At 34.8% G+C, this 27,889-nt stretch overlaps 1 protein-coding gene across 1 annotated transcript in view; it reads right to left on the bottom strand.

Moving 5' to 3' along the window:
* Positions 1-26,439, bottom strand: part of pcsk5a (proprotein convertase subtilisin/kexin type 5a) — an 84,620-nt gene extending 58,181 nt beyond the window's left edge. The window contains exons 1-22 of the mRNA XM_021476634.3: positions 26,100-26,439; positions 23,215-23,319; positions 22,832-22,945; positions 20,197-20,331; positions 17,730-17,806; positions 17,537-17,625; positions 17,270-17,442; positions 15,422-15,634; positions 15,242-15,342; positions 14,016-14,119; positions 13,485-13,602; positions 13,152-13,340; positions 12,836-12,972; positions 11,486-11,605; positions 11,048-11,150; positions 10,780-10,970; positions 10,533-10,620; positions 10,321-10,424; positions 6,736-6,865; positions 6,547-6,662; positions 6,347-6,449; positions 1,866-2,002 (exon numbers count right to left, since the gene is read on the bottom strand). Coding sequence (XP_021332309.1) covers positions 1,866-2,002; positions 6,347-6,449; positions 6,547-6,662; positions 6,736-6,865; positions 10,321-10,424; positions 10,533-10,620; positions 10,780-10,970; positions 11,048-11,150; positions 11,486-11,605; positions 12,836-12,972; positions 13,152-13,340; positions 13,485-13,602; positions 14,016-14,119; positions 15,242-15,342; positions 15,422-15,634; positions 17,270-17,442; positions 17,537-17,625; positions 17,730-17,806; positions 20,197-20,331; positions 22,832-22,945; positions 23,215-23,319; positions 26,100-26,261 — 2,809 coding nt within the window. The 5' untranslated portion in view covers positions 26,262-26,439. The remainder of the gene's footprint in view (positions 1-1,865; positions 2,003-6,346; positions 6,450-6,546; positions 6,663-6,735; positions 6,866-10,320; positions 10,425-10,532; positions 10,621-10,779; positions 10,971-11,047; positions 11,151-11,485; positions 11,606-12,835; positions 12,973-13,151; positions 13,341-13,484; positions 13,603-14,015; positions 14,120-15,241; positions 15,343-15,421; positions 15,635-17,269; positions 17,443-17,536; positions 17,626-17,729; positions 17,807-20,196; positions 20,332-22,831; positions 22,946-23,214; positions 23,320-26,099) is intronic.
* Between the last annotated feature and the right edge of the window lie 1,450 nt (positions 26,440-27,889).

Genomic DNA, 27,889 nt, shown 5'->3' with positions numbered 1-27,889 from the left:
CGTGCGAAGGGTAGTTTATGAAGCTTACTATAGGAAAGACAAAGATGATTTGCAGTCAAATACGATAAGTATTTATTTTAGCAAAAGAAAAATATATTTTCAGTATATATGTACTGGCCTCACTAAGGCTGGCTGCTTAGTTATCCAGTCAGGTAACATGAAAAGTCATAAAGAATCACTGATGACGTATGCCGATCCATCCTTTTTTATCCTTTATTCCTTTTTACTTGTAAAAACTATGGAAGACAAATAAATGGCTTTTACATTCACATAACTCTTGCAAAGTTTGCTTTATCATTAAGCACCAACGTCAACTCAATGAATTCTGTTGACAATAACAATCAATTATACAAAGAAACAACATTCTTTAACAGAAAACCCCTTGTATTTACTTAATCATTCAACAAAAATAATACTTGCATGGTATTGCCCCTTTTTAAACTACACTGTTAGCACAATTTGCTCATCCGAAGAAGCTGCTGAATAACTGCCATGTCACATGTCACATGTCTTTTAACTAAAATTAAACCGAAACTTAAGCAATAACTTCCGCTACCAACATCAACCACTAGATATCGCCTTAACTCCATAGAAACATATTTATTATGAAAAACATACATTGCCATCCATTCAATACTTACAACTGTGTTTATGGTTTTCTGATACCATAACATATTTAATAAAAAGATTGATTAAATATAAAAAAACTGTATATTTTGGGCAGAATTCCAGAAATCTAAAAATGAAAAAGATGAAAAATAGAATCCAAAAAATAAAAGCAAACGAGTTCGTGATGGGGCGAGAATGCGCTGAAATCCGAAAACACAGTCAAAATCGGACGAGGGCTTTTGCTTTTCTTTTCTGTAGGGCTTTTGTAAAACGTCGCTTGGGTTTACCGAAGGAGGGGGAGGACGAGGAGGAGGGTGGCTGGGTCACCCAGTCGATCGTTCGGTCATTCAGTAAGGCGGACAGTCGGACAGATGGTTGTTCGACAGCGGCCTCCGGCGGCTTTTCACGCGAGAACAGTGTGGGCACAAATGGGACGCGATCCATCCATCAGACGCAAAAAAAATGCGCACAGCGGCCTCTCGCGGATTTGTGAAAACAAAAACTGCACAAATACGTACCTCGCAGGATGTATTTCGCGGTTTCCAGAAACGTCCGCAGGGCTACGTTTCCACAATGAGCCTGGGTTGTTTGACTGTCACCTTCCATTTCAGTGAATCTGAAAGCAGGTATTATCTGACTAAAATGGGCTTATCAAGGAATAATGTAACGGGGCTCTATTACATTTAACATTTTCTTAAAATCCGAAATTTCCACTACCGATTAAGATCTCTCATATCCAAAGCTATACAGTAAATGTATCGATCGCTTCAGTGATATGTTTTGCCCTGTTCAAATCTGTAGGAATTGCCTATCTGAATGCTGTTCCAGCTCTGAAGAGTGGTGGACACAAGTGCATGCGATGTACCTGAGTGGTGGGGGAGAGTTGTGCCCTACGTAGTGAACGTATCTGAAGAGCTGGAAGGGATGCGGTAAAGAGGGGTGTGCAAGGTATTTAAGGACCGGGGGGAGACGCGCGATTTCCGGAAGATTAAGATTCGTTTGCGGGCATCCCGGAGTCTCTATGCATTTGTGGGAGACTCCCGAAATTTGCTCCCCACGGCAACACGGTGTGTTGTGAATTTGAGGGTAGTGAAATACAGGGAGGTATGTATTCGTATTGAGCTTGGGTCTTTGTTTAGTTGCTCAATTTTAATATCAAAATTATTCATCAGAAATTAATTAATGCAAATTTAAAGAACGGTAGCGGTCACACACATTAGGGCTTACTTATTTACTGGGAAAACATGCATACTGACCTGTATCACAGCTGGTACAGTTAGAAGGACCAGCATCAACACACTGGGCACAGGTGTGATCACAAAGGTGACATTGTCCACCTGAAGGGTACTTCCCATTTGAGCAGCTGACGACACACTGACCATAATCCAGCAAACTACAAAAACAGGAAAGGAAATGTACTTATTAGCAACTAACCAAGATAGACATAACAGGAACTCTATTATATTCCAACATAACAGAACATTAAATAACAATTGGTTGTCCTTCATCACAAATCTACATCATCTTTTGCAACAAAAATGAAAGTAAAAATAGTATTTTGTTCAGAATGCATAGCTGTTAAGTACATTGAAATTTAGTAATATTTATGTAAAACATAGTTAATGCTGACGCTTTATTGAAGCTAATATTCATTTGAAATCACAAAGTGATTATAATGTTTAGTTGGATCCTGCTACTGTGCTTTTTGGTTTCATGTAGTTTAACACAGACATCAAAAGACAGGATGACCGCAATGTCAATGGTGACAATAAACAATATCAGGAAGCAATGCATTGCATACTGGATAAAATAATAAACTCATTCATGACATACAGTATATTGTTGGTTTTAAATGAAGACTCTGACTCTTTTCTCTAAGAACGCAAAGAAAGGTTTACTTTCACTCCCTCACATCTGCATCATGTCAGGGAAACATAACACACCAGAATATATGTTTAACAACAGCGCCCCGCAGTGATCACATGTTGCTGCAGTATAAATGCATGGATCACCTGTGGTCTGCACGAATCCCATTTTCTTCAGTTGTTTATCTAGAACAATGTTTCAATATCTTGGTGATTGCTTCAGGTCATAAATGCTGCGACTTAGTTTGCAAACTAGGTGCTCCTTTTTTTGACAACAAAACCTTCAGGTTGTTGCATGTGCACTTTTTATTTGCCAGAGCAATTATTGTCCTTACTGACTCAAATCTGACCACTGGACTGAATGTCTCATTATTGTCTGATCCAAACTTTTGTGAAAACTCTTGTGCGACTAGACAGGCTTTGTGCCTTACAAAAGTTTCATCAGCATCAACTTTGACCTTGAACACCAATTTACTGCCTACAGCTTTTCAACCTTTTGGTTCAACCTTTTTCAACCAGATTCCAAACATTGTTTGCATACAGTAATTCCATTTCTGTCTCCATAGCATCCTTCGATTTGGCCTTGTCTGGACTAGACAGGACATCTTTTACAGTTTTTGGTTCAGTTATCCGGTTACTCGTTACTGATACCCATTCTCCATAATAATCTGGTGGTTTTCTCACCTTTCAACTGTTATATAAGGTGAGTTCTCATTTGCAGGTTCTTGACAGTTAAATTAAACATATTGTTTCACAGCACCTTCCTCATTTGCAACAGGCTCCTTCTCAAACACATGATATGATTCGTTAAATATCACATCTTGACTGTAGAACACATTTGCAAGTTTTGAATCATAGAGTCGATATCTATTGTTTCTGTTCCATATCCTAAAAGGATACACTTCTTTGCTTTGGGATCCAGTTTCTTTCGTTTATCCTTGTGAACATGTGCATATACAGAACATTCAAAAATGTGCAGATGATCAACCTTTGGTTTCTCACCTCTCCAGTCTTCGTAGGGAATCATTCCTCTCACAGATTTTGTTGGACTTCTGTTTCTTATATACACAGCTGTAGACAGTGCTTCTGCCCAGAACTTTTGAGGTAACTTTGCATCAGCTAACATTGATCTCACTGTCTTCACCAGTGTTTTATTCATTTGTTCAGCTACTCCATTTTGTTCAGGAGTTTTGGGCAGTGTGAGCTCATGTTGAATTCCTTCTTTCTTCAGAAAATCCTGGAATACAGATGATGTATATTCTCCTCCATTGTCTGTGCGTAAGACTTTCAGCTGTCTCTCTGTAGATTTTTCAGCCCTTGCTTTCCATTCTAGGAACTTCTGAAAAACTTTTCTGCTTTAGTACATACACCCACACATAGTGAGTATTGTCATCAATGAACGTCAGAAAGTATTCAGCCCCACTTAAGGACTTTGCATTTATTTTTCCACAGACATCACTGTGCACTAAGCCAAGTGGTTCAACAGCCTTTTTTCGATCACTGGTTGTGACTTTACTGCGATAGTGTTTTTCTTCAGCACATGACTCATAGAAGACAAAACAATCGACTAAACACTCACTGCGCAGCTTCTTCAGATTATCTATCCCTAGGTGGCCATAACATTGGTGCCAGATCTGTTCCTTAGTCTCCTTACATGTATTCACATTTTCTGTTACATGCACCTGATTACTCTCTCTACAGTTCACATAATAGAGACTGCCTTCTTTTGTTGCAGTAGCAATCAGCTTTTGATTTACATCTGTAATGTAACATCTGTCCTCTGTAAACTTGACCATTTTTACCAACTGTGTTACTTTTGACACTCTCAGTAAGTTGTATGACAGTTGTGTTACATACAGCACATCATTTAGCTTACGCTCCTTTGTCTTATGATTTGTTAGAGTCATTTTGAGCTGTAAAACTCCACATCCAGTTGTTTTATTAGAATAGCCTTCTCCAAATGTAACTTCTTGTGGAGGCTCAAGGCTATTAAACTCAACAAACTGTCTTTTGCCATTCCACATATGACAAGTAGCTCCAGAATCTATAATCCAGCTATCCATTCCTTTGTCTGAAGTTAAGGATAACGCGTAGTTCACAATTAATCCAATGCTTTCACTATCTGAGCAATTTTTTTGTCTTTTCACCCGAGCTTTGTTTGCTTTGTGTTTATAGCCTACCTTTGTGCTTTCTTTGTTGAAGTCTTTATTTTGAGCACATTTGTTGTAATTTCTGCAGTTGTGATTGATGTGTCCAAATCTTCCGCAGTGATGACAGTTTGGTCCTTTTCCTTTTAAGAACTGATTTCCAGTCGGAGCTTTACCATAATTATTAGTGTCTTCAACATCTCGATCTCTCAGTTTTCATTCTTCATACAACAATCGTTCTGTGACAACCACCATTTTAGGTACATCCACACTTGCCTCAAGTGCTGTAACTAACACATTGAACGAATCTGGTAAACTCGCGAGCAGGTGCACTACACGATCTGCCTCTTCAATATGATCACCCACATCTGACAGTGCGTCAAATGTTTCTGTCATAACCTTAATGTGCTCTTGAGTCTCGATCTTTTAATTGTAAGGAATATTATAGTTTTCACCTCAGTGCTAGCTTATTTGCCCATGTTTTCTTTTAAAACTGATCCGATAACTTTTTCCACACGACAGTTGGATCTTCAGGCTCTCCAATTAAATTGAGCATAGACGGTTCAATAGACAATACGATGGTAGCTAGTGCACGATCACCTTCAGTACCATTTACCAAGTCCCATAGTCTGTCTCTCATCAATGCCATCCGACATTGCACTTTCCACGTTGGATAGTTTGATCAATTTAACAGCACAATCGCCACTGTCTTGGATTCTGAGCTAATTTTTTTTTTCTTATAATAGCTCAATATCTTCAATAAGCCTTTCAGCACATTCACTGTAGCGTTCTGGGCCCATAACCTGTTGGTTTTAAATGAAGAATCGGACTTAAAGAAAGGTTTACTTTCACTTCCTCACATCTGCATCATGTCAGGGAAACACAACACAACAGAATATATCTATACTGGATGTATAACAACAGCGGCCCGCAGTGGTCACACCCAAAATTACAAAGCACCACTGCTTCAATAACAGCATTTAACTAGATGGAAAACAATAGATATGCAAAACCAAATAAGAAAACATTCTGATAAGAGTGCTTTTCCATATATCAGAAGAATAAATTATGCAGTTGAATTGTCTAACTATTTTTTTTTTACTTCATTTTATATTTATTTTAGTTTTTTAATAGCATGTACCAATTACCAATTACATGCTCAGAATTTACATGATTAGCATATTGCCTGTTTACAGTATCCATCTAAATCTACTTTAAAACAATCTGCATTGAATTTAGCACTATATATTGCAAATAACGGTGAGTAGTAATGTAAGATATAATGTATTATAATAGGATATAATGTAATAATGTCATGTTACACACTTTTGACTTATATATTTGATATGGGAAGAGCGGGGATGAAAGAAACATGGGACGAAATAAAAAAAAGTATTTTCTTAAAGCCCTGATTTGCTTTCCAGGCACACCTGTACTGCATGATTTTGGACTGTGGGGGAAACCGGAGCACCCGGAGGAAACCCACGCCAACACAGGGAGAACACGCAAACTCCACACAGAAACGTCAACTGACCCAGTCGAGGCTCGAGGCGACAGCACTACTTACTGTGTCACCGCGTCACAGTCTAAAACGTTATCTTTTAAAATAGGTTTTATGAAAAATGGTACTTTCAGCTCCACTGTCTTGTTCTGACCCATCAGGCAATAACTTTGTAGCAGTCATGAGCTTTTCATCCTGAAAGTAATCCTTAAAAAAAGTCTTACTGTGTAATGAAGCAGCTGAGGCAGTCCTCACTCTGTGGACCTTTACATTTCTGACAGGACACATGACATGACTGACACTCTCCACTCTCATCCTGATATTCCCCTGAAACACAAACCAAGTATGTTGTAGTTTTACCTGAAACATCAACTTTATTGTTCTTTGCATCAATAGGTTTCATACAAGAAGAACTAGAACTTACCATCGCCACAGTTGTGGCTGAGAACACAGACACCATCCTGAAGTGAATGTCCGTCTACACACTCACTGCAGTTTGTTTTAGTTGGCCCGACACAAGCCAGACAGCTTGCATCACACCTGCACAAATGGACAATCTTGAAAAAAAAAGTGACAGGATGATGATAAATGCTGGAGGATGTAGCACACATACCTTTTACAGGTGCTCTGATTGTCCGAGTTCTGTTGTTCTGCGTAGAAACCTTGACTGCAAGAGGACACACATCTCCAGTTCTCCATCAGGTAGCCTTCAGCACAACGATTACATGACTCCAGACCTGCAGCTATACAGAGACATGAACCAAAAATATTTCATACAAAAAACAAACTTACATATATGTGTTTAAATGTGTGATCAAGAAAGAAAAAAGTTGTTTTTAATTGTTTTTAATTTTTTATGTTTTAAATGATAATTCTGGGGGACGTGGTGGCGCAGTGGGTAGTGATGTCGCACCACTGCAAGAAAGTCGCTGGTTCAAGCCTCGGCTGTGTCAGTTGCCATTTATGTGTGGAGTTTGCATGTTCTCCCCATGTTCACATGGGTTTCCTTCAGGTGCTCTGGTTTCCCCTACAAGTCCTAAGACATGGGATATAGGTGAATTGGGTAAGCTAAACTGTCCTTAGTGTTTGTGTGTGAATGAGAGTGTATGGGTGTTTCCCAGCTGGAAGGGATTTTGCTGCATAAAACATATGCTGGATAAGTTGGCAGTTCATTCGCTGCTGGCAACCCCTGATTAATAAAGGGACTAAGGCGAAAAGAAAATGAATGAATGAAGGAAATATAATTCTTAACCAATATATCATGATTTCATTAAATAAGCAATAGTTTCAACATATTTGGTTAGCTTTTTTCAGAGTCCCATGTGATAAAGTAACTCACATCGGAGAAATGCAAACATATTCAAAAATTATAACAATATTTTAAAAATAGGCATTAAATCCAATAATTAATGCCTATAGAAATTATGCTACATGTATTAAAATGCTGCAATAATATATGAAAAATGTAAATCTTCTTTATGTATTACATATATGACCCCTAGGGGTCAGTGTACACCTGCTGAAAATTGCTGGTTAGAATCAGAACAATTAATTTATAATTACAACAATAAGCAATTCAATATATAAAATATAATAAGATCACTAGTGATTTAAATGAAGACAAAACTAACAAAAGAATCACACTTATACTGCACTGTAAAATATTTCACCCTAAATTCACAGTAAATTATACTGGCTAATAATTGCATTATTTTCTCAGTATGGTACTTTATGTAAATTACTGTGAGATACTTCATAATAACAACAGTTCTGTAAATATTTCTAAATATTAAAAAAAAACCTATACTAGCATAAAAGCTAATGTATATTAATTTCTACGTTGAATAAACTATTAATAGTGTTTGAATTCTTGTAACTAACATGCAAAAGATATAGACATTTTACAGTAATTTCCTGTCATCATGATGCCTGCCTTAATTATGGTGGTTTGAGAAAACTATTCTGATATTCTACATAAACTTATTATTATTATTATTCCGCCTTCTGAGACTAATTTTAAAGGGTATCCCCTCCTAAGCCTTTCAAGCTACATCAAACTTTCGTCAAACCTTCAAACTGGTCTGACTCGAGTTGCTATATCTTTTCTGACTGATCCAACTTTCGGTTTTCCAAAAAAAAAACAACCCAGAAAATTCCCAAAAGTCCCATTGACTTAACATTAGGTCAAACTTTGTGAGCTCATAACTTTGCATCAGACTTTCCTACAGATTTCTAACTGGGCTCATTTAACTCAGTCTAGCCAGCAGCCAATAACTGATGACTTTTTAAACTTAATAGCCATATCTAGCAACCCCTTACAGCATACTAGCAATTTCCCCATAGACTTCCATTGTAAAAGGCTAACCTTTGTGAGCTCATAACTCTACATCACACTGTCATACAGACTAGAGTCTAGCCTCATTCAACTCAGTCTAGAGAGTAGCCAATCACTGATGACCTCTAGCCACTCCCTAGAAACCACTTACAACACCCTAGCAACTGTCTCATAGACTGGGACTAGCTAACACATACTAATAGTTTTAACATTCTACTGACATGCAAATTTTGCTAGAACGATGTTAGCAACACTCTAGTGACATGCTAGTCATGCTAGCACATGCTAATTCATGCTATAAAAAAGCTGATTCATGCTAGAATCATGCAAGTAACACGTTAAAATAACGCTAACTGCTAATTCATGGTAGTAACATGCTAATTAATGCTAGAAACAGGCTAGTAACATGCTAATTCATGTTAGAAACATGCTAGTAACAAGATAATTCATGCTAGAACCATACTAGTGACATGCTAACTTATGCTAGAATCATGCTAACAACATGCTAATTCATGCTAGAAACATGCTAGTAACATGCTAATCCATGCTAGAATCATGCTAGTAATATGCTAATTCATGGTAAAAACATGCAAGTAACATGCCAATTCATGCTAGAAACATGCTAACAACATGCTAATTCATGGTAGGATCAGGCTAGTGACATGCTAGAATCATGCTAGAATCATGCTAGTAACATGCTAATTCATACTAGAAATAGGGTAGTAACAATTCATGCTAGAAACATGCTAGTAACATGCTAATTCATGCTAGATTCATGCTAGTAACATGCTAATTTATGCTAGAAATAGGCTAGTAACATGTTAATTCATGCTAGAATTGTGCTAATAACATGCTAATTCATGCTAGTAACACACTAATTTATGGTAGAATCATGCTAGTAACATGCTAATTCATGCTAGAATAAAGCTAGTAACATGCTAATTCATGCTTGAAACATGCTAGTAACATGCTAATTCATGCTAAAATTGTGCTAATAACATGTTAATTCATGCTAATAATTTGCTAACTCATGCTAACAACGTGCTAATTCATGGTAGAATAAGCAAGTAACATGCTAATGCATGCTAGAATCAAGGTAGTAACATGCTAATTCATGCTTGAAACATAGTAGTAACATGCTAATTCATGCTAGAATTGTGCTAATAACATGCTAATAACATGCTAATTCATGCTAGTAACATTTTAATTCATGCTAACAACATGCTAATTCATGGTAGAATCCAGCTAGTAACATGCTAATTCATGCTAGAATCATGCTAATGACATGTTAATTCATGCTAGTAACATGCTAATTCAAGCTAGAATTATACTAATAACATGCTATTTACACTTTAAAACCACTTCAAACTTACAGACTTGGCTTTTTCAAGCCACCATAAAGTTTGTCCTCACTTTAATATCTAGTTTCACAATAAAATTCTGAATTCGTAAAATTAAACAGTTAAATCCTATAAAGTGACACTAATGTAATTTACTGTGAAAATTACAGTAACATATTTAGAAATTCTGAAATATCATTACAGTGTGTATAAACAACATTTTCCTTTATATATGAACGTCTAATTTTAAAAGTATAATTTCAATATTGGGAAAAAAATATTTAAAAAATTGTAACCTTCAAATGAGTGAGCCTATGTGTTTTATTAGAAAATATAGATAGTTATTAACTACAAAAACTAAGTAAAAATGTTTTAAATCCCTAATCATTGTTGCCTAAAAAACAATCCCAGAGAATTAATCATAACAGTAATGTTAGGAGTGTTGAGATGTCAGGCAAACTGATCTGAATATGTATATTTGGTGAATGTTTTTATTGATATGTTGTATTTCAGTCGATTGTACCAGCACATGTAGCACAGGCTGGGTGGCAGGCCTCACATGAGTCCTCCGGCTCAGAGTAGTAACTCCCCACCTCACAACTCTTCTGACATCTGTTGCCCACCAGGCTTAAAAAAGAGAGAAAAGAGAGAAGCCATTTCAGTTCCTCTGGGAAGGGTCAAGTATTTTATAAATTAAATAAAGTATTTTTTATAAATAAAATAAAAATGAATTACCTTGTGCCCTCAGAGCACTCAGTGCAAATGGAGGCTGAGGTGCATTTCATACAGTTCTCAATATTACACTTCCTACACAGGTTTTCCTCTGCATAGAAAAAATCATTATTACTACGCCAACAATATACATAGGAGAAGTAAACAATGCAAAAAATTACAACCACATGTCTTAATTAGGACAAGGAGAATTTAGTTTTTGATTTTGAATGCACCAGTAGTGACAAACAATCTGTGACACGAGTTTTACCATGGTAAAGAAAGTAGCCATCCTCACAGCTGGTCACACAGTTGTTTTTTTCCTCATTCAGATGGTATCCAGACTTACAGGCTGTGCACTGATCACTGCGGCTTCCCAAACATGACTTACAGGAGGAGTAACACTTCTTACATCTTTTCTTATCCCCCCAGTATCCACTTGGACACTCAGACACACAGGTCCTGAAAGAAATTAACATTCTTTAGTAACCTTTTTAAAGCAGAAAAGGATAGAGGAGAATATAGTAAAATTGTCTGACCGTGTGTTATTTTTGAACTTTAGGAAAAGGTTCAAGCAGGAAACACACTGGTGAGGTCCAGGTCCTTCACAACCATCCTCACTACATTCTGGGTCACAAGAACCTTATGTTTTGGGGGGGAAAACAAGTTTATATATTTACAGTAACTCTAAACGTGGTCATTTGATGTAATGAATAAATGTCTGTTAAAAAAGCTAATACAAAATATCAAACCAAGTCATTTAAAATGGCATAGAAAAAGTAATTTAGCTCTGATAGGTCTAAAAGTCTTTGCAGACGCCACTAGATTTTAATTAATACAGTTTTACACAAGCCACTTAATTTTTAGTATGCAATGAAATAAAAAAATAGTTAAAAGGCTACTGTATATAGGAATTATTTTATTTAACTCATCCTGTAAAGTAATTTGCTCATCTTGTAAAGAATCAAATAAATCACCATTGTACTCCTCTGTGATTTCATCCTCGGATGGCAGCTGGGCAGAACGGGGCTGTTCATGTCGTATGTATGGATGTGTGGATGTTCCATAAAGCACTAGGGACCATTCTACCAGTTTCCCTAATACAAACAATATAGAAGGGATAAACAATACATTCTATTAGAGGTTTCTTATGGTGCACAGTTTTCTTTTAAGTGTCTTAAGATTATCACTATTATTACATGATTATATTAATATCACAGTTTGATTAATAATAAATAATGAAATAATTGAATTAATGGGATTGATTTATTATACTGATATAACTTTTCTTCTACTTAGTTCATGAATTTATCAAAATCATGTAGTAATCTTGCCTTGTCATAAAAAGATTGAAAGTTTAACATCTGTGTAAAACATTGATTAAATTTGAATTATATTTTAATAACACTCTTAACCTTCTAAATATAAATTCTGCTTCACTGCTTTTTTAAAAAGTAACTTAGAGTAACTTTTAGAGTAGAGTAATTTAAAGGAATTTTTTTTTAAAGTAACCTTTCTTAATAATCAATTAGAGTACCAATAAACTCAAAATTTTAATTTAGATTTAATGTTTATATCAAAAAGACAAAAGCATTTATAAGCATGTATGATACTGTATACACACACACACACACACACACACACACACACACACACACACACACACACACAGACACACACACACACACACACACACACACACACACAGACACACACACACACACACACACACACACACACACACACAGACACACACACACACACACACACACACACACACACACACACACACACACACACACACACACACACACACACACTCTTGTTTGTGGGGACATTGCATAGGTTTCCATTGATTTTATACGGTACACATGTATCTTCTATCATCCTACCCTAACTAGAACTCTCACAGGGAACATACTGTACGTGTACATTTTAACTTTTTGAAGAAAAAAAAAAATAAATAAATACTATGTATGCTTTAAAAGACTTCAAAAAGGGTGATATGGGAACGTGGGCAATGTCCTCATATGTCAGTCTTGTAATACATATGTCATACCCATCTCATTATACACACACATATGAATGCACAACTGCACAAACACAAACACACACACACACACACACACACACACACACACACACACACACACACACAAACACACACACACACACACACACTATTATTAATGTTGCTAGACAAACATAAAAAATGTACTTTTAATAAATAACACTATTTTCACATGTTCAAAGTATAAAACCAGATATCACTTCACTATTTTAACTCTTATTAAATTATTTGTATTATTATTTAATGCGATGAGCACCTTGGAGTCGGTTGTTTCTCTGTGGAGATGGGGTGTCTCTAATGTCCAGGATCCAGTCTCCTGCCAGTCTTTCACCCCAGCAGTGAGTCGTCATAAATTCCCACTTAATGAAACCTTCACTGGAGTGATCATTTGGTCTAGCCAGAATTACAAAATCGATCATATAATCCTTCACTTCTAAGCAGCTAACACATTTAATTTTTTTAAAGCAATGTTGGTTAATGTACACATATAAGATGTTAATCAAGTATAACAAAACATTATACAGATTCATACATTTCTGGGCATGCACAAGCATAGCACAACATACTAGTACCTGTTTGCTAGAAGCTGAGATGTAGTTCCAGAAGGTGATGTCAATGTGATTGACAGGTCTCCACGGTGAGGATGTGTGATTGTGACACGTACAATGACATGCTCCAGATAAACCACCCGCTGCAGACGCTGAGCAGAGCAGCCTGAGGATTTCAACACTGACCTTAGCACTCGCTCCGGACTGATGATCCTAACATAAAATTAAAAGAAGTATTGATTTCAGAAATTTCTTGTGGTGTTTCTCGTAGGTTCTTGTGTATTATCAATATACTACTGTTTTATGAGAAATATAAAGTAGTTTAGAATCTTCAGTATGATCAGACAGCTACTGTACCTGGCATTTTGGCCTATGTTTTCCTCGCATATGTGTTGAGAAGGCACTTGTTTCCAGGTCTCTGCATTCTTCACCATGGCCTCAGCATTCAGCAACCCAAACCCATAAAGGTGACTAACTGCAAAACAGCCAATGAAAATACAGTGTAGTGCACACTGTACACTTTATTACACTTACAACTGTATAGTCAATGATTGATTTTCACATCACATGCACTACCTTATGTATACTAAATGTATGATTTTAAGCCTTTATTGGTAGATGCCTTGACTCCATTCAGTACTAATAATAAGTAATGTTATTTAACTATATAAACATACTGTAGCCTATCATATTTGATCCACAAACTGTTAAAAATCTTGTATGCAAGAGGTTTTTTATAATTTTTAAAATCCTTTCGATTTTACTTTAGATTCTTAAGATTTTTTCCATCAAAACTAAATGATGAACCCTTAAAATGGTTTTAGATATGAGCATTATTTTATTTGACACATCAATGTTTTGCGTAATGTTTATCCATGTTTAGTCTACCATCATATCCAGCTCCATTGCTCTGCCAATCAGAAGCACTGAGGTGACCACGGCTTGAAGTTTTAACTATGATGTGCTGAATGTCCCTCCAGGTCAGAGCTGGACTGAAGACAAAGAACAAACAAATTACTTAATTTCTCATATGTATTCATCAAATAAAGGTGAATAACATTTCATTTTAATACAATTGGCTCAACAATGTGATAAAAAGCAGTTGAGCAAATGACCAAAACTAATGAGCTAAATAAATTACCTCTAAGATGTAATACTAATGTTAAGAGGCGTTAAGAGGTATACTAACGTTAACTACAAGTAATACTAATGAGGTTATAAATTACCTCTAAGTTAACTCTTTCTGAGCCAATGTAAAAAATAGAGCAATCCAAAAGAATTATTAAGCCTATACACTTGCCAATTGGCAGAACCTCAAGAATAAGGAAAGCAAAGAGTGAAAGGACAGGGACATATCGACAAGTATTCGTGTCTAAAACTCAACACTGAAACTATGCTTGGCATTTTGCCCATTCCATTGCACAGTCCATTTCCCTAATCTCAAACTTAAGTCACAACTGCCAAAAAATGAAGCCATAACTGCTGGCTTTAAGAATAGACACACCAAGCCTACTGTTGGCTGTTAGACTTCCTTGGGTTATCGTCAGATCGAGATCAGCATGTATAGTCAGTTATAGGCTGAAGAGAGTGCTTTGATTGGTTATTTAGCAACAAATATTCACAAAACATTCACAAATATTTCCAAATCATATGGATTATTAGATTATCAGACATATTTGCAGGAGTGAATCCCCAAGTGATAAATGACAATTACTGTGATAATGGTACTAAACTCTTTGTTTACTCTGCCTGTGTGAATTTCATCTCCCGGTTTCAGACCTGACATGAACCGACAACACAGTTAGTTTCACTGGCACTAGTTGTTCGGAATCAGCTTGGTGTGTCCCACCCCTTAAACAAAAAGCTTACAGTGCCTGTTATTTGCAGGCCAATCCAAGTACTAATCAGACATGAGCCAGCATAGCTTCTGAGATTGAGGTGAGATCGGATGTGCTCAGAGTGGTGTGGCCTTAAGAATTAGGATTGCTGCACATTTTGATATGTTACAAATACATTGCTAGATTTTATCACAAACTGATTGCCAGATCTAACAAACAAAACAATCTTATTTAACACACAGAGCACAGATTCTGTAGACCGGACATCACATTTACTTTGCTTCCAGTGTGAGTGCAATGATTCCTGCAGCCATAGGAGCTGATGCTGAGGTGCCAGAGTGTTCATCAGTGCAGCGTTGTCTCAAATCTGTCGTCACCTGAAAACAAATTGTTATATAAAAAACTGCTTCCAGCACACCATTAAACAGATATGCAATGACACACTAAGTTACTCACAACACCCGGACTGTGGCTGTCTCCGCTGCTGTAGGTGGTGGCCAGGGTAGAAGAGCACTCTTCCAGGTACCATGGCTTTCTGCCACTCTGAGTTGTGCTGCCTACTGAGATGGTGTAAATGCTGTTGGTGTAACCATCACATGAGCAATGGTCTTGACTCTGACCACCATTTCCTGAAGCCCACACAAAGATAGAGCCACGACCCTTTCTGCCCTTAAAAGAAAATAGGAATGGATGGTTTTAAATACTTTAAAAAAAAATTAAAAAAATATATACATTTTTACGATTATAACAAGCCAATGTTTTTCTAAGGCTATGTCCTGTAAGGATGGCTAAGTCTTTCTATATCAACCCTGAGAACTACTGTGAACATTTTATGAGTTAAGATCACAAGAATTATCTGGCGCTAAAACAAACTTTTTGATCTGAAAAAAAAAGATCAGAAAACCAGCTGATCAACTGTTTTTTTTTTTTTTTTTTTCAAATCATCCTAAAACTGTTGACAATACAAGCATGGACGGAAACACAGAACTACACCTCACCTGGTGGGAAGGCCCCCCTTCTTGACCTTTAAGTTACCCTCTCCATCAGAGCAGATCATTCACATTTCACATAAAATGTCCAAGGTTTTAATTTGGTGTATCTTGTAGCCCTTTATTCATGTTTGGCATTATTTTAAACATCTCTGTGTGATTGGTGAAGTAGTCTTAATTTCTTTGTAATATTTCATTTTTATATGTTAATTTGGTCCAGTGGACATAAGGCTGCATTTAAGGCTGCATTTAATTTTTTAAGCAAACGCTACGGGGCGCTGTTCCCTTTCGCTCTTACTGGCTGACCACTTGTGGGTCAATGTGCACATGTAAATGCAAAACACACTATGATGCATCACCAAACCTATAGGTGGTGATATAATCATAAGAATAAAGTTATGTTAGCCAGTCTGCAGAAAGACATAGTTGGCAGAAAAGACTCTGCATTCAACATCATAAGACAAAAAACTCCAGTTTCACCACACACATGACCACACATTAGCAGAGTTTCTGAACATCTTCACCCTGCCAGGAGTCTTCAAAAAGTTTTGGTTTCGGTCACATGATGCTGCATTTGTGGACAAATGGCCACATAGAAAAACTGTGGTTTTGAAAATACCCCTGTTTACGCAAACTGGGCCAACAAATTGTCTTTTTTTTGTCATAACAATACTATAAGTTTTGGGGAAAATGAAAACGATGAAAATGAAAATTTTCTTTTGAATGTCAAGTGACAAGTGTCACTAAAAATACTTTAGATAAACCCAAAAATATACAGTATATCTATATATGCCAATGTTTTATTTTAAACTAAGACTTAAACTAATGTAGATCACTAAAATATACATACAACTTCACATGTAATTTCTCTTAAAGTTGCTGTTAGCAAGTTGACTATTCTTGATAAAAAAATTGTGAATAATACAGATAATACAATCATAAACATTAGCTGAACAGCTTAAAAAGTAAGGCTGTGTTGTCTGGCATGCTCACTTCTGTCTGTGTTGTCAATCTGGTAGCATAGAGTAGTCAGAGGAGGAGCTGAGTTAAAAAAAAATCCTGTACAATATTTTATATTTGAACTCCAATACGTAGTAAAGAATCTCATCCTTACATAGTGTTATTTTTATTCAATATAATTTTTGCTCACTTTAAATAAGTTTTTTTAAAATGTTCAAAACTTTCTGATTATTAAATTTAAATACAGGGTTTGAACTAAACCATAAATATTATATAATAAAAACTTAATACATGTATGTGTCCAAGTTAGTGTATATGATGGTAATATGTATAGGACAAGCATAAGCACACTAACTTTGCGTATGCCATTCTCTAGAGCAAGTCGAGCAAGAGGGCCAGGGCCATCAACTGTTCTGCCATCATCATCCGGACCCCAGCTGGAGCTGTAGATGTCAATATACTGCTGTCTCAAATTTAGAGATTGGGCTTCTACCATATCAGTCATATCACCATCTAGCATACGCACACCTACATGTGCAGGGAGAGATCAATAAGTATTATTATTGCATAATAGTGGAGAGTATATAGTCCACACTGTAATACAGCTATTGAGACAACTCACCACCAATTTTCGCATTGTAAGCAATTCCAACAATGCAAAGGGAATTGTTTGCAGAGGCAGCCACCACACCAGCACATCTTGTTCCATGTCTTTAGACAAATAACAAATAAAATAATTTTTAAATGTAAAATCTAAATATGTGAAGACTGGGAGAAATAAGACTATTAGGTCACAAGTTTGGAAATGGACTGACTTGTTTTCATTGGTGACATCATAACGTGGTGTTGGATCGGGATCATTCCCATTGACGTCGTAGCTGGCACGTGCATCCTTATAAACATAGAATGAATTTTTAAAACAACTGTTGCTGACTTCTGGGGTTAGGGAATAGGAATCTGTAAAAATCTTAGTCACCAGGGTGGACAAAGTATAGAAATCAAGCACTTGATTAAAAGCACAGATACTTCATTGAAATATTAATGCAGTAAAAGTCTTCCTTTTCAAATTTACTTGAAGTACAAAGTACAAACAAAGTACAAAAGGTAATGTGCTTTAATGTGCTTAAAGAATTATTTAAAGAGTTTATTAAGCTACAAAATGTAACATTAAATTGTCTTTAACTTTCTATTGTCATATACAATTATACTACTAAAATTAAGGTATCACTTTATTTTGATGGTCCGTTTAACACATTTTATTTAATTTAAGTTACATTGCATCTACATGCCAGCTAATTCTCAATAAATTATAAGTAGATTACTAGGCTGGGGTTAGGGTTAGTGTTACTTGACATGTACTTGCAAAGTTTCTTTATATATATATATATATATATATATATATATATATATATATATATATATATATATATATATATATATATATATATATATATATATATATATGACTGTTTATTTAGGTAAACATGAATTTTGAGCTGTAATTCAAATATTACTCATTACTCAAATTATACTCAAATATAACTCATCACTGAACTAATCAGAGATGAAATTAAGTGGACGTGGAGTATGCATATATTAGTGGCATTACTGAAGTAAACACTGCGATCAAGCAATTACCATACATATAGGACTTTTTGCCATATTTTCAGACAAGGTCCACACACGCGGTCAGTAAAGGACCGCGCAAACATGAACACACACACACACACACACACACACACACACACAAACACACACACACACACACACATCGCGAAATAAGCAATTTTATTTCTTTTCATTTGGCGTGCGTTAAAAAATTCCATAGCACTCTCACCAGTCCTTACTCCTTATTTGAGTCTAATACCCCAGCATGAATGAAATGTTAATGAGTTAAAGTGAAACTGCCGAACTGCAGTTAGAGTCAGGAATCCTGCTGAATGTCTGTCATATTAAATGTCTGTTGAAGGAGCAGTATGATATGAGCAGCAGACAGTCTACAGACAGCAGACAGACTACTAATACTCAAGTGACAAGTAATTGGCATGTAGCTGCAATGCAACGTTTAGTCAACAAAATGTGAAAAAGGCACAAATTCACAAATTAAATTAAATTAAATTAAAGTCTTACCAATAAGAAATATATAGTAAAAAGAACAAAATATACCATAAAGTATATAATACAAATAAACAAACAAATAAATAAATAAACAACACAAAAACATTCATGTGCTGACAAATATAAACATTTTCAATAAGATATCACAGCAAAAGGTGTTAACATTTCAAGAATCCTTTGTAAGGTAATGCAGCAGGGAACATTAATTTATGTCTACACCTCATTCAGACAGCATTGCAGATATGGACATCTCCATACATTAAGCATTTAATACATTGGGCTTAAACTACCAACTTTTTTAGGCTAAATATACAATTTTATTTACATTTTTTTAAATTGTTTCCTTAATCTAAGTTGTTAAAGACTTGGCTCGTTTTTTAAGTTTGCCAACAGAATGTGGGTACACACACACACACACGCACGCACGCACGCACACACAGACATGCACACACATGCACAAACAGGACTCGAGTCACCAAAAATGAACAAAAAAAAAAGTCTCATTTTTACTCACCATCAAGTGGTTTAAAACCTTTATCAGTTTCTTTCTTCTGCTAAAGAACATATATTAAATAATATTGGAAATCTGTGTCCATTGACATCCATAGAAGGAAAATCAAATACCATCAACATCAATGGTTTTAGGGTCCAATATTCAAAATATTTTTGTATGTGTTCAATAAAAGAAAGAAACTCATAAAGGTTTGGAAATAGTGGAGGGAGTGTAAATGATGTCAGAATCTTCATTTTTAAGTTAACTAATTATAAATATAACTAAAATATAACTCAAAAACTCTTATTTTTATTTGTACAGTAAAAATAAAATGCAAATCAAATTCAGCACAACACATATATAACATACAGTATGCAGTATGTGCCTGTGCCTATACAACCTATGTCAAATAATCATGTCACTAAAAAGATAAAAAATTGTACTATAACAATACTAACATTTGTCATTTTGTCATTGTAACATTTTTGCTGAATAGAATGTCATTAGACTATAGCAAATGTATTTTAAGAAACTGAGAAAAGTTCAAATGGCAGTCCATGCTTATACTTTTCCAGGGCCACAAATCCTCATCAGAGAACAGAGAGTTCAATCGGGGATAACGAGGTTCAACTCACATTTTTACAAAATGACAAGAAAATAAAGACACTTACATAGTTCTGTTTTAGGTCTGGATGTTGTCTCTCTATCCCATCATCCAGAATGGAGACCACAACTCCTTTCCCAGTGTAGCCCCTGCGCCAGGCGGCCTGAATGTTCATGTCGGTTAAGCAGTTGTGATCACAGTGCTATAGAGCAGTAGACAAATGTAACAAATTTTAGTATGTTTCAATACATGTAGATTATCACAAGACTCTCAATAAAGATGTGCACTTAATTGCATTGAATGTATCTTTCTAGTGAACTGAAATCTTAAATCTTATCTCATTCATTCATTCATTCATTCTTTCATTCATTCATTCATTCATTTTCTTTTTGGTTTAGTCCCTTTATTAATCAGGGGTCACCACAGCGGAGAGAACCGCCAACTTGTCCAGCACATGTTTTAAGCAGCGAATGCCCTTCCAGCCACAACCCAACTGGGAACAAAACAAACAAACACAAACACTGGGAAACACCTAGCCAATTTAGCTTATTCAATTCACCTACAGAGCATGTCTTTGGACTGTGGGGGAAGCTGGAGCATCTGGAAGAAAACCACGCGAACATGGGGAGAACATGCAAATCCACACAGAAATGCTGATCGGGGCTCGAACCAGTGACCTTTTTGCTGTAAGGTGATCGTGCTATGCTACCCACTGCGCCACTGTGATGCCAAAACCTCAATTTTTTTTTTTACTTTATTATTTATACTTTATAATATAGTATACATTTTTTTATATTGATTTCATTTAATATTGTAGTATCAATAAAATAAATGACCATCTGGATGTGATTAAAAGGACTTACGTTACTTAAGTTTACTTAAGTTTAATCATAGAAGTAGCTTCTCTTTAAATTATATTTACATTAATATGTTTAAAAATTTTCCCAGAGATGGGTTGCGGCTGGAAGGGCATCCACTGCATAAAAACTTGCTGGATAAGTTGGTGGTTTATTCCGCTGTGGCGACCCTGAATTAATAAAGGGACTAAGCCGACAAGAAAATGAATGAATGAATGAATGTTTCAAAATCAAATTAAAAACAATAAGTAAAAATAATAAGTCATAATTTACAGAAATACATTACTAATTTGATGTGCTGACTAACATCAGAGCTAGTGTAATTAATGCAGTATTTAAAAAAAAGATTACACATTTATGTAAACTCATGACATGCAAGTTACAACAGAAATCAAATTTCTGCAAAGTATAAATGCTTGTAAGTACATTTGGCAGCACATTTTAACCACATGCCACAAACAACAAAGACCTCACATTATATTGAATGTGCCATAGAATACATTGATTCAACATGTTCAATTGTTTTCTGATAACTACACAGCATGGTATGTGGCCCTGATTACATTTATAACCTGTATTTTTATGCATATTGCTTTCTGATGAACTGTAAACAGATGGCTGGTGGAGCACCGCTTGAAGCCCATTGCACTGTCCATGTGGCTTAGAAATATAAAAAAATTCACTTAATGTAAACATTGCAGTGTACATACACTACCAGTCAAAAGTTAGGGGTCATTTTAATTTTAAATTTTTTATTAAATGTAAAAAAAAAGTTAAATACTTATTTATTAAATATTTATTTATTACTTATTGTATGTATTTTCAAATGTAATTATTAGTCCATTCATTTTTGCTTTTTATTACTATTAACATGATTAATAATAATATTAATAATAAGGTAACATTTACAATAAGGTTCATTAGTTAATGCATTTACTAACATGAACTAATCATGAACAACACATGTACAGAATTTATTAATCATAATTGAACATTTACTAATGCATTATTAACATTCAAGTTTATGCTTGTTAACATTAGTTAATGCACCATGAGTTAACATGAACTAATGATGAACTATTGTATTTTCATTAACTAACGTTAACTAACATAAACAAATACAGAAGTAAATGTATCGTTCATTGTTTGTTCATCCTTTTAAATGCATTAATTAACATAAACTAATGAACCTTATTGTAAAGTGTGACCAATAATAATAACAACTATACTCATTAATATTAGAGTGATTTCTGAAGAATCATCTAACTCTAGAAGACTGGAATAACGAAGCTGAAAATTCTTCTTTAAAATGACTGGAATAAATGATTAAATTATATTATAAACTACTTTTGAAAAGTTATTTTATAGTGCAATAACATTTCACAATGTTACAATTTGTACTGTACAGTATTTTAATTAAATAAATACAGCCTGGGCAGGATAAGCTTATTTTAAAACATTGAAAATACGTACCAAGTATAGTGGTGCATTTAGAATTTTTTAAATCACCAGCATGCCATTACATCTGTAATTAAGGAATTATATAATTACACTTTTGACCCACTCTTTACATGTTAACCCACCCTTAAATCTAACCACACCACCAAAACAGTAACTAAGCTTATACACCATGTCAGCATAGCACCACAAATGTTGAACAAATCAGTCTGAACATCATTCATACCATACTAATTAACATAATCCTAAACTAACCAAATACCAACAACAAGTGTCTTTAAAACATGAACATAAGCACATTGCACCATAACACCCTGCATAGAATTTAGCACTCAATTTCACGGTTTCATTTACTAAATGTAAAATTGCAGTGTGTTGCATACTAACAATATACCACATGCTGTCCCATTTGGGGTCATTGAAACTCCCATCATGGGTTTGGTCCATTGTTTCAGTTCTTTTGACTCTCTTCTGAACCATCTGCTGCTGGATCCACTCCACCTATAGCATCAGAACATATCGATGATGTGCTTTAGCGTGCATGCTTCACTACATTACATGCTTCACAAACCACAGTCAATTAAATGAAATGAAATATTTATTAAGAATAATTATCGTTTCGTTTTTGGCAAGTTTAAGGATGCATCCATGTTTGGTGCACCACTGTCTTAATCAGTTTTGGTAAGTGTGGGGTGTTTATAGAGTGGTGTAGTCTAACTTATTAACTATTCAGTGGTGTCTCTGTGACTGAAGGTATATGATCCTTTTACCTTGGTCTCCATGGTGATGAGACTGTGATTCCCTTTGCTTTTAATAGTGGATCGTTTGATGATTCCACTGTGCTGGAACTGGTAATGGTCCACTAGCCCACCTATCTGCAGCAGCACAAGAGGAGGAAGATTGTGTTTTGTATACACCACCGCTGCTCAGATGTGACTGACAGAGATATAAATTATGTATCTATGCCTGACGTATGACTTTGAAACAACAAAAGAGTTATTCTACACCGCTGATAGACTTACCATTAGAGGCAACCTGAGCTACCGCTACACAATTCAGCTGAGCTTAAACTTTGGCTGCTGATCACTCTTTGACACCCCGTGCCTTGACATTATGATGTTGGCTGAAACCATACCAGATTTAACCGGAACTAAACAGCCCCATAGTGGGCGGCAGTTACACATGTCATTTGACTGAGGGTAAAGGAACTTATGTTACCAAACACAACGTTTTCAATCAGATCTGACAAAACATTTTCTGTTTACACAGAGAGTAAAACCTAAAAAGAAAATAAAAGTCAAAGAAATTTCATGATTTCCACTATAATTTAAACATGCCCTAAAACGTAAAATTACTCTAAGCAACAAAACCTCAGAGATTACTTGAAAGAAGACTCTTATGCTAATCGAGATTGTGTTTGTTTGATTGGAAAAGCAGTGAAAACAGTATTATGAAATATTATTACAATTTAAATTAACTTTAAAGATTTCTCTCTCTTAAAAAAATCTATCTTGTGATTAAATAGATTTTTGTTAACCAATCTTCGGTGTGATATCTTTCAGAAATCAGTCTATAATGCTAATTTGGTTCACAAGCAAATTATTATTGATTTTTATTATTACTGTTTTGCATAAAGAGATTTACACAATTTTGTCATTAATCACTCATCCTTCACTTGTTTAAGAGATTTACTATCTTCTTTCTTCTGTTGAATACAAAATAAGTTTATTGAAAGAATTTTGGGAAAACAGTAGACTTTGATTACAATAGTTTTTTTTTTTTTTTTTTTTTTTAAGACATGGAGTTACCAATGTACTTTAAAATATCTTTCAGGCCCGTAGGCAGCCTATTGAAAGAAGTGGTTATTTTTTTTCTTTCAAAAGGACCTTTTTTGCAGTTGTTCAATTTATCTTCTATTAAATTATGTGGTTTTATGACTGCATTTTAGTGACATTTTAAGCACACACTCTTTTTGCTGGATTAGCTTGTTGGATGGTGATCATAACCACACTTTCTTATGCAACAAAATCATCTTCTACATTTTTGTAAAAGTGCTTACCATACTGTTTTAGCATAAAGTGTTTATTTACAAGTGTGCAATGAAACTACAATTTATTTTATTTAGATTAGAATTTTTAATTATAAATGTTGAACAAAGAAACATAAAAAAAAGCTTTTTTAAAAATATATATCATCCATCATTAAAAAAAAAAAACCCAAAACAATAATAAATCTGTTTAAAACTTGTTTAAATAAAAGACAGTAGCCTATAGCAAAGACTATAGAATACACAAGACATGTCACTTGTACCTCACTCAGGTTTGGACCAGACATGAGTTTTTGCAGATTTTGTGTGATTTAGATGTTAAGAAATGAAACTAAAGACACAGTTGTTGTTTAATTTTATTGGTGATTTCTAATATGAAATTCAATGGTAAGCTTGGCATGCAGTTTTGGAAAATTTGATGTTCCTTCATTCAGACAGAATGCCTGAGCATACTGCCCTAGAGGTGTTTCAAAGATGGCCGCCGAGGCAAATAACAAACTGGCCAGCTTATTTCCTCAGTCAGAATTTGTCCAATTCAATAATTAAACATTAATTTGTCTTAGAGCCTTCTTCTGTTGATTATGTTCTCAATTTCTGATTGTATACTCTCAAAAATAGGACAAAATGAGCTCATATAGCTACTGTCTTTATTTGTGTTTCACGGAGAAAATAATTTCCCTCATTTGAAATACAATAATTTCAAGTTTGGAACAGCTTGGAGAAGCAAATATTGAGTCACATTTAATTTTGGGGTGAAATGCAGAGAGATAATACATTTATCAAAGCAGGAAATTTTGACTTTGAAATAGAAATGCAACATTTTACATTTTATGAAGTTTTCTTGCTGAACATGTATTACTTCTAAGTATAAAAATAATATGTAAATATCATTGTCCTTAAACTTTGACTTTGCACAGTGCCTTTACAATATAATTTACAGCAAGAGTAGAGTTGGCTTATAGTCCTTCATTCAGAATACCATGTAAAAATCCTACGAATTTCCTTTGTCACTGAATTATGTCTTTTATGTTTACAGTAGCTCTATTAATTTGTACAGACAGTTTGCAATTCTCTGTTATATGGAGAATAGAAATGTGTCAGTTGGTTAACTAACTGTAGGAGGGTATAAGATGCCATCAGGGTTAGAAGCCCAGTCTTGCATGGTTAAACACATGTATTATAGAAGAGCCAGTGACCCAGAGACATGGGCTTTGTAAAAATGAAAGACTAATTTGAAGAGAAAACTAAATTTAAAGAAAAAAGTTTGTGTTCACATACCATATGTTCATAGGAATGTGAGTTTGTTTATGGAGTTTTATCTTGGCAGAAATTGAACCCTCTTGAAACCTTGCAATTTCTATGTCAATAAGCCAAACCATGACACCATTACCACAGTATCATCACATATCTCCATATTTGAATGAATAATATATTTTTATAAATCTTTTAGCATCACAATAAGTACTTTGATAAAGGAAACAAGCATTGCGGAAAAACAATGTTGAATACATGTGAAATGATATCCAGCTTATATCGTTAAAGAGTTTAGTTTCAACTAGAGAGTAAAACATGAAGTGTTTTCACTAGAAAACATTTTTGTACACTTACCTGGCCCATATTCACAAATCCATATTTTTCTGCAATAAGGTCAGCAGCTTCAGGGCCTCCAGTTATTTTGACTGCCCACCGGTTTGTGTATAGTCTCATTTGAACACATTGCAGCCCAATCCCAAAAAAGAGTGCATACGGAAAAAATATTGTAGATGTCATCTTCAGGTGGATATGTTCTCCGCTTCATGCAGAAATATTTCTCTGATAACACTCCTTATTGAAAAGTTCTCATCATTTAAATAGGACTTTACATAATCTACAAGACTGAAGTGATAAATGATTGTCAAGTAAAATTTCTAAAGCACCTAGTTTGTCTGTGAGAGGACTACTCAACTGTGTTGGCTTCACTGCATCTGTTGCCTGTGGCAAATCATCTCCAATTACACTCCTATCAATTTCTACAGGTGCACTTTGTGCTCATACAGCAAACAAGAAACACTGGGAATATTTGCTAACAAGCTAAAAGCACTCCCATTCATAACATTACTAAAGTAAAATACAATGTTGAATAGTACTATAGGTAGTTTACAGTAGTATTAGTAGTTTACTTTTACTCGGTTTCACATCAAGTTTACATTCATTTTAATGTTCTTTTTTTTCAAATTCCTGTCTGACTTTTCATTTTATGTTTCCCCCAAAGTTCATCTGTTGGTTTTATATTTTCTGTAGCAAACTGTATTTTCTGGTAGCCTAAAATGTCTTTTTAAATGCATTTGCTTTATCCATGTATATAAATAAGTATCAAAGAATAAAACTTAATTGTGTTACACTAACATCATGTGGTCAGATTGAGAAATTACTCATTATGAAAATAACTGCATTTTTTCACACTATATATTTCACAGTATATATTTAATTGTCACAAGTTGTTAAAACACATACAGTTTGTTTGCATAAGTATATTTTTAATGTAAATTTTCAACTGAATTAAGTCCCGGCTTATGCATTTGCAACATCTTTTTCAAAACATTTCCATTTACTCACTCATATACCTGTTTGCGATCAAGTTTTTGTATGTGTGCATAAAATTCTCATAACATGCAAAGCTGGAAAAACAGGACTGTCTTTATAACATGTTTTAAAGAGCTGCCTTAATATAGACGCTGAAGCATTTGTCTACTTTTAATTTCACATCACATTGACACAGAAAAAAAAAGACTTGTTCAGAATTAAAGGACTGGGATACAGATTTAACATGGCCTTCAGAGTAACTAATTTCAATATTGTTAGAGTGATTATTAATCAAGTTTTTAATCTGTATATCACCTAAATCCTTTTAGATTTTATGATGAATGAAGAAATTTAGTAGTTATTGACAAGTGGTAATGTCATACATTTTTCTGCTTCGGCTTTCACAGCGCAAAAATACAAAAAAATCTGAAGAATACTTACATTAAATGTAGAACTACAAATTGACTTAATAAACAAAAGCTGCCAGCAAATTGTCTTGATGCAAATTGTCTTGATGCGGAATTTATGTGTTCTTCAGATTAAGAAACACCTATAAGAAGGGTAATAAGAAGAAACTCTGCAGGGAATGAGTCCCCCCAGCAGATACAACACATACAATTATATTTATATAATTACTAAACGGCTGGACAGGACCAGGGAACATGGAGACAAGGCACAAGACAAACAAGAGACACAAACACAGACATAGAGGACTATAACCAAAAACAATAAACTTTACAACAAAAAAAAGGGAAATACTCAGTCGAAAATAAATTAAGTAAAGTAAAATAAATTTGTGACCAAAATGATATGGAGTTTAAAATATGCCAAAACAA

Source organism: Danio rerio, chromosome 5 (genome assembly GCF_049306965.1).
Source record: "Danio rerio strain Tuebingen ecotype United States chromosome 5, GRCz12tu, whole genome shotgun sequence".
Taxonomy (NCBI): domain Eukaryota; kingdom Metazoa; phylum Chordata; class Actinopteri; order Cypriniformes; family Danionidae; genus Danio; species Danio rerio.
The sequence above is the reverse complement of the archived record's forward strand: the minus strand, read 5'-3'. Positions and strand labels throughout refer to the sequence as shown.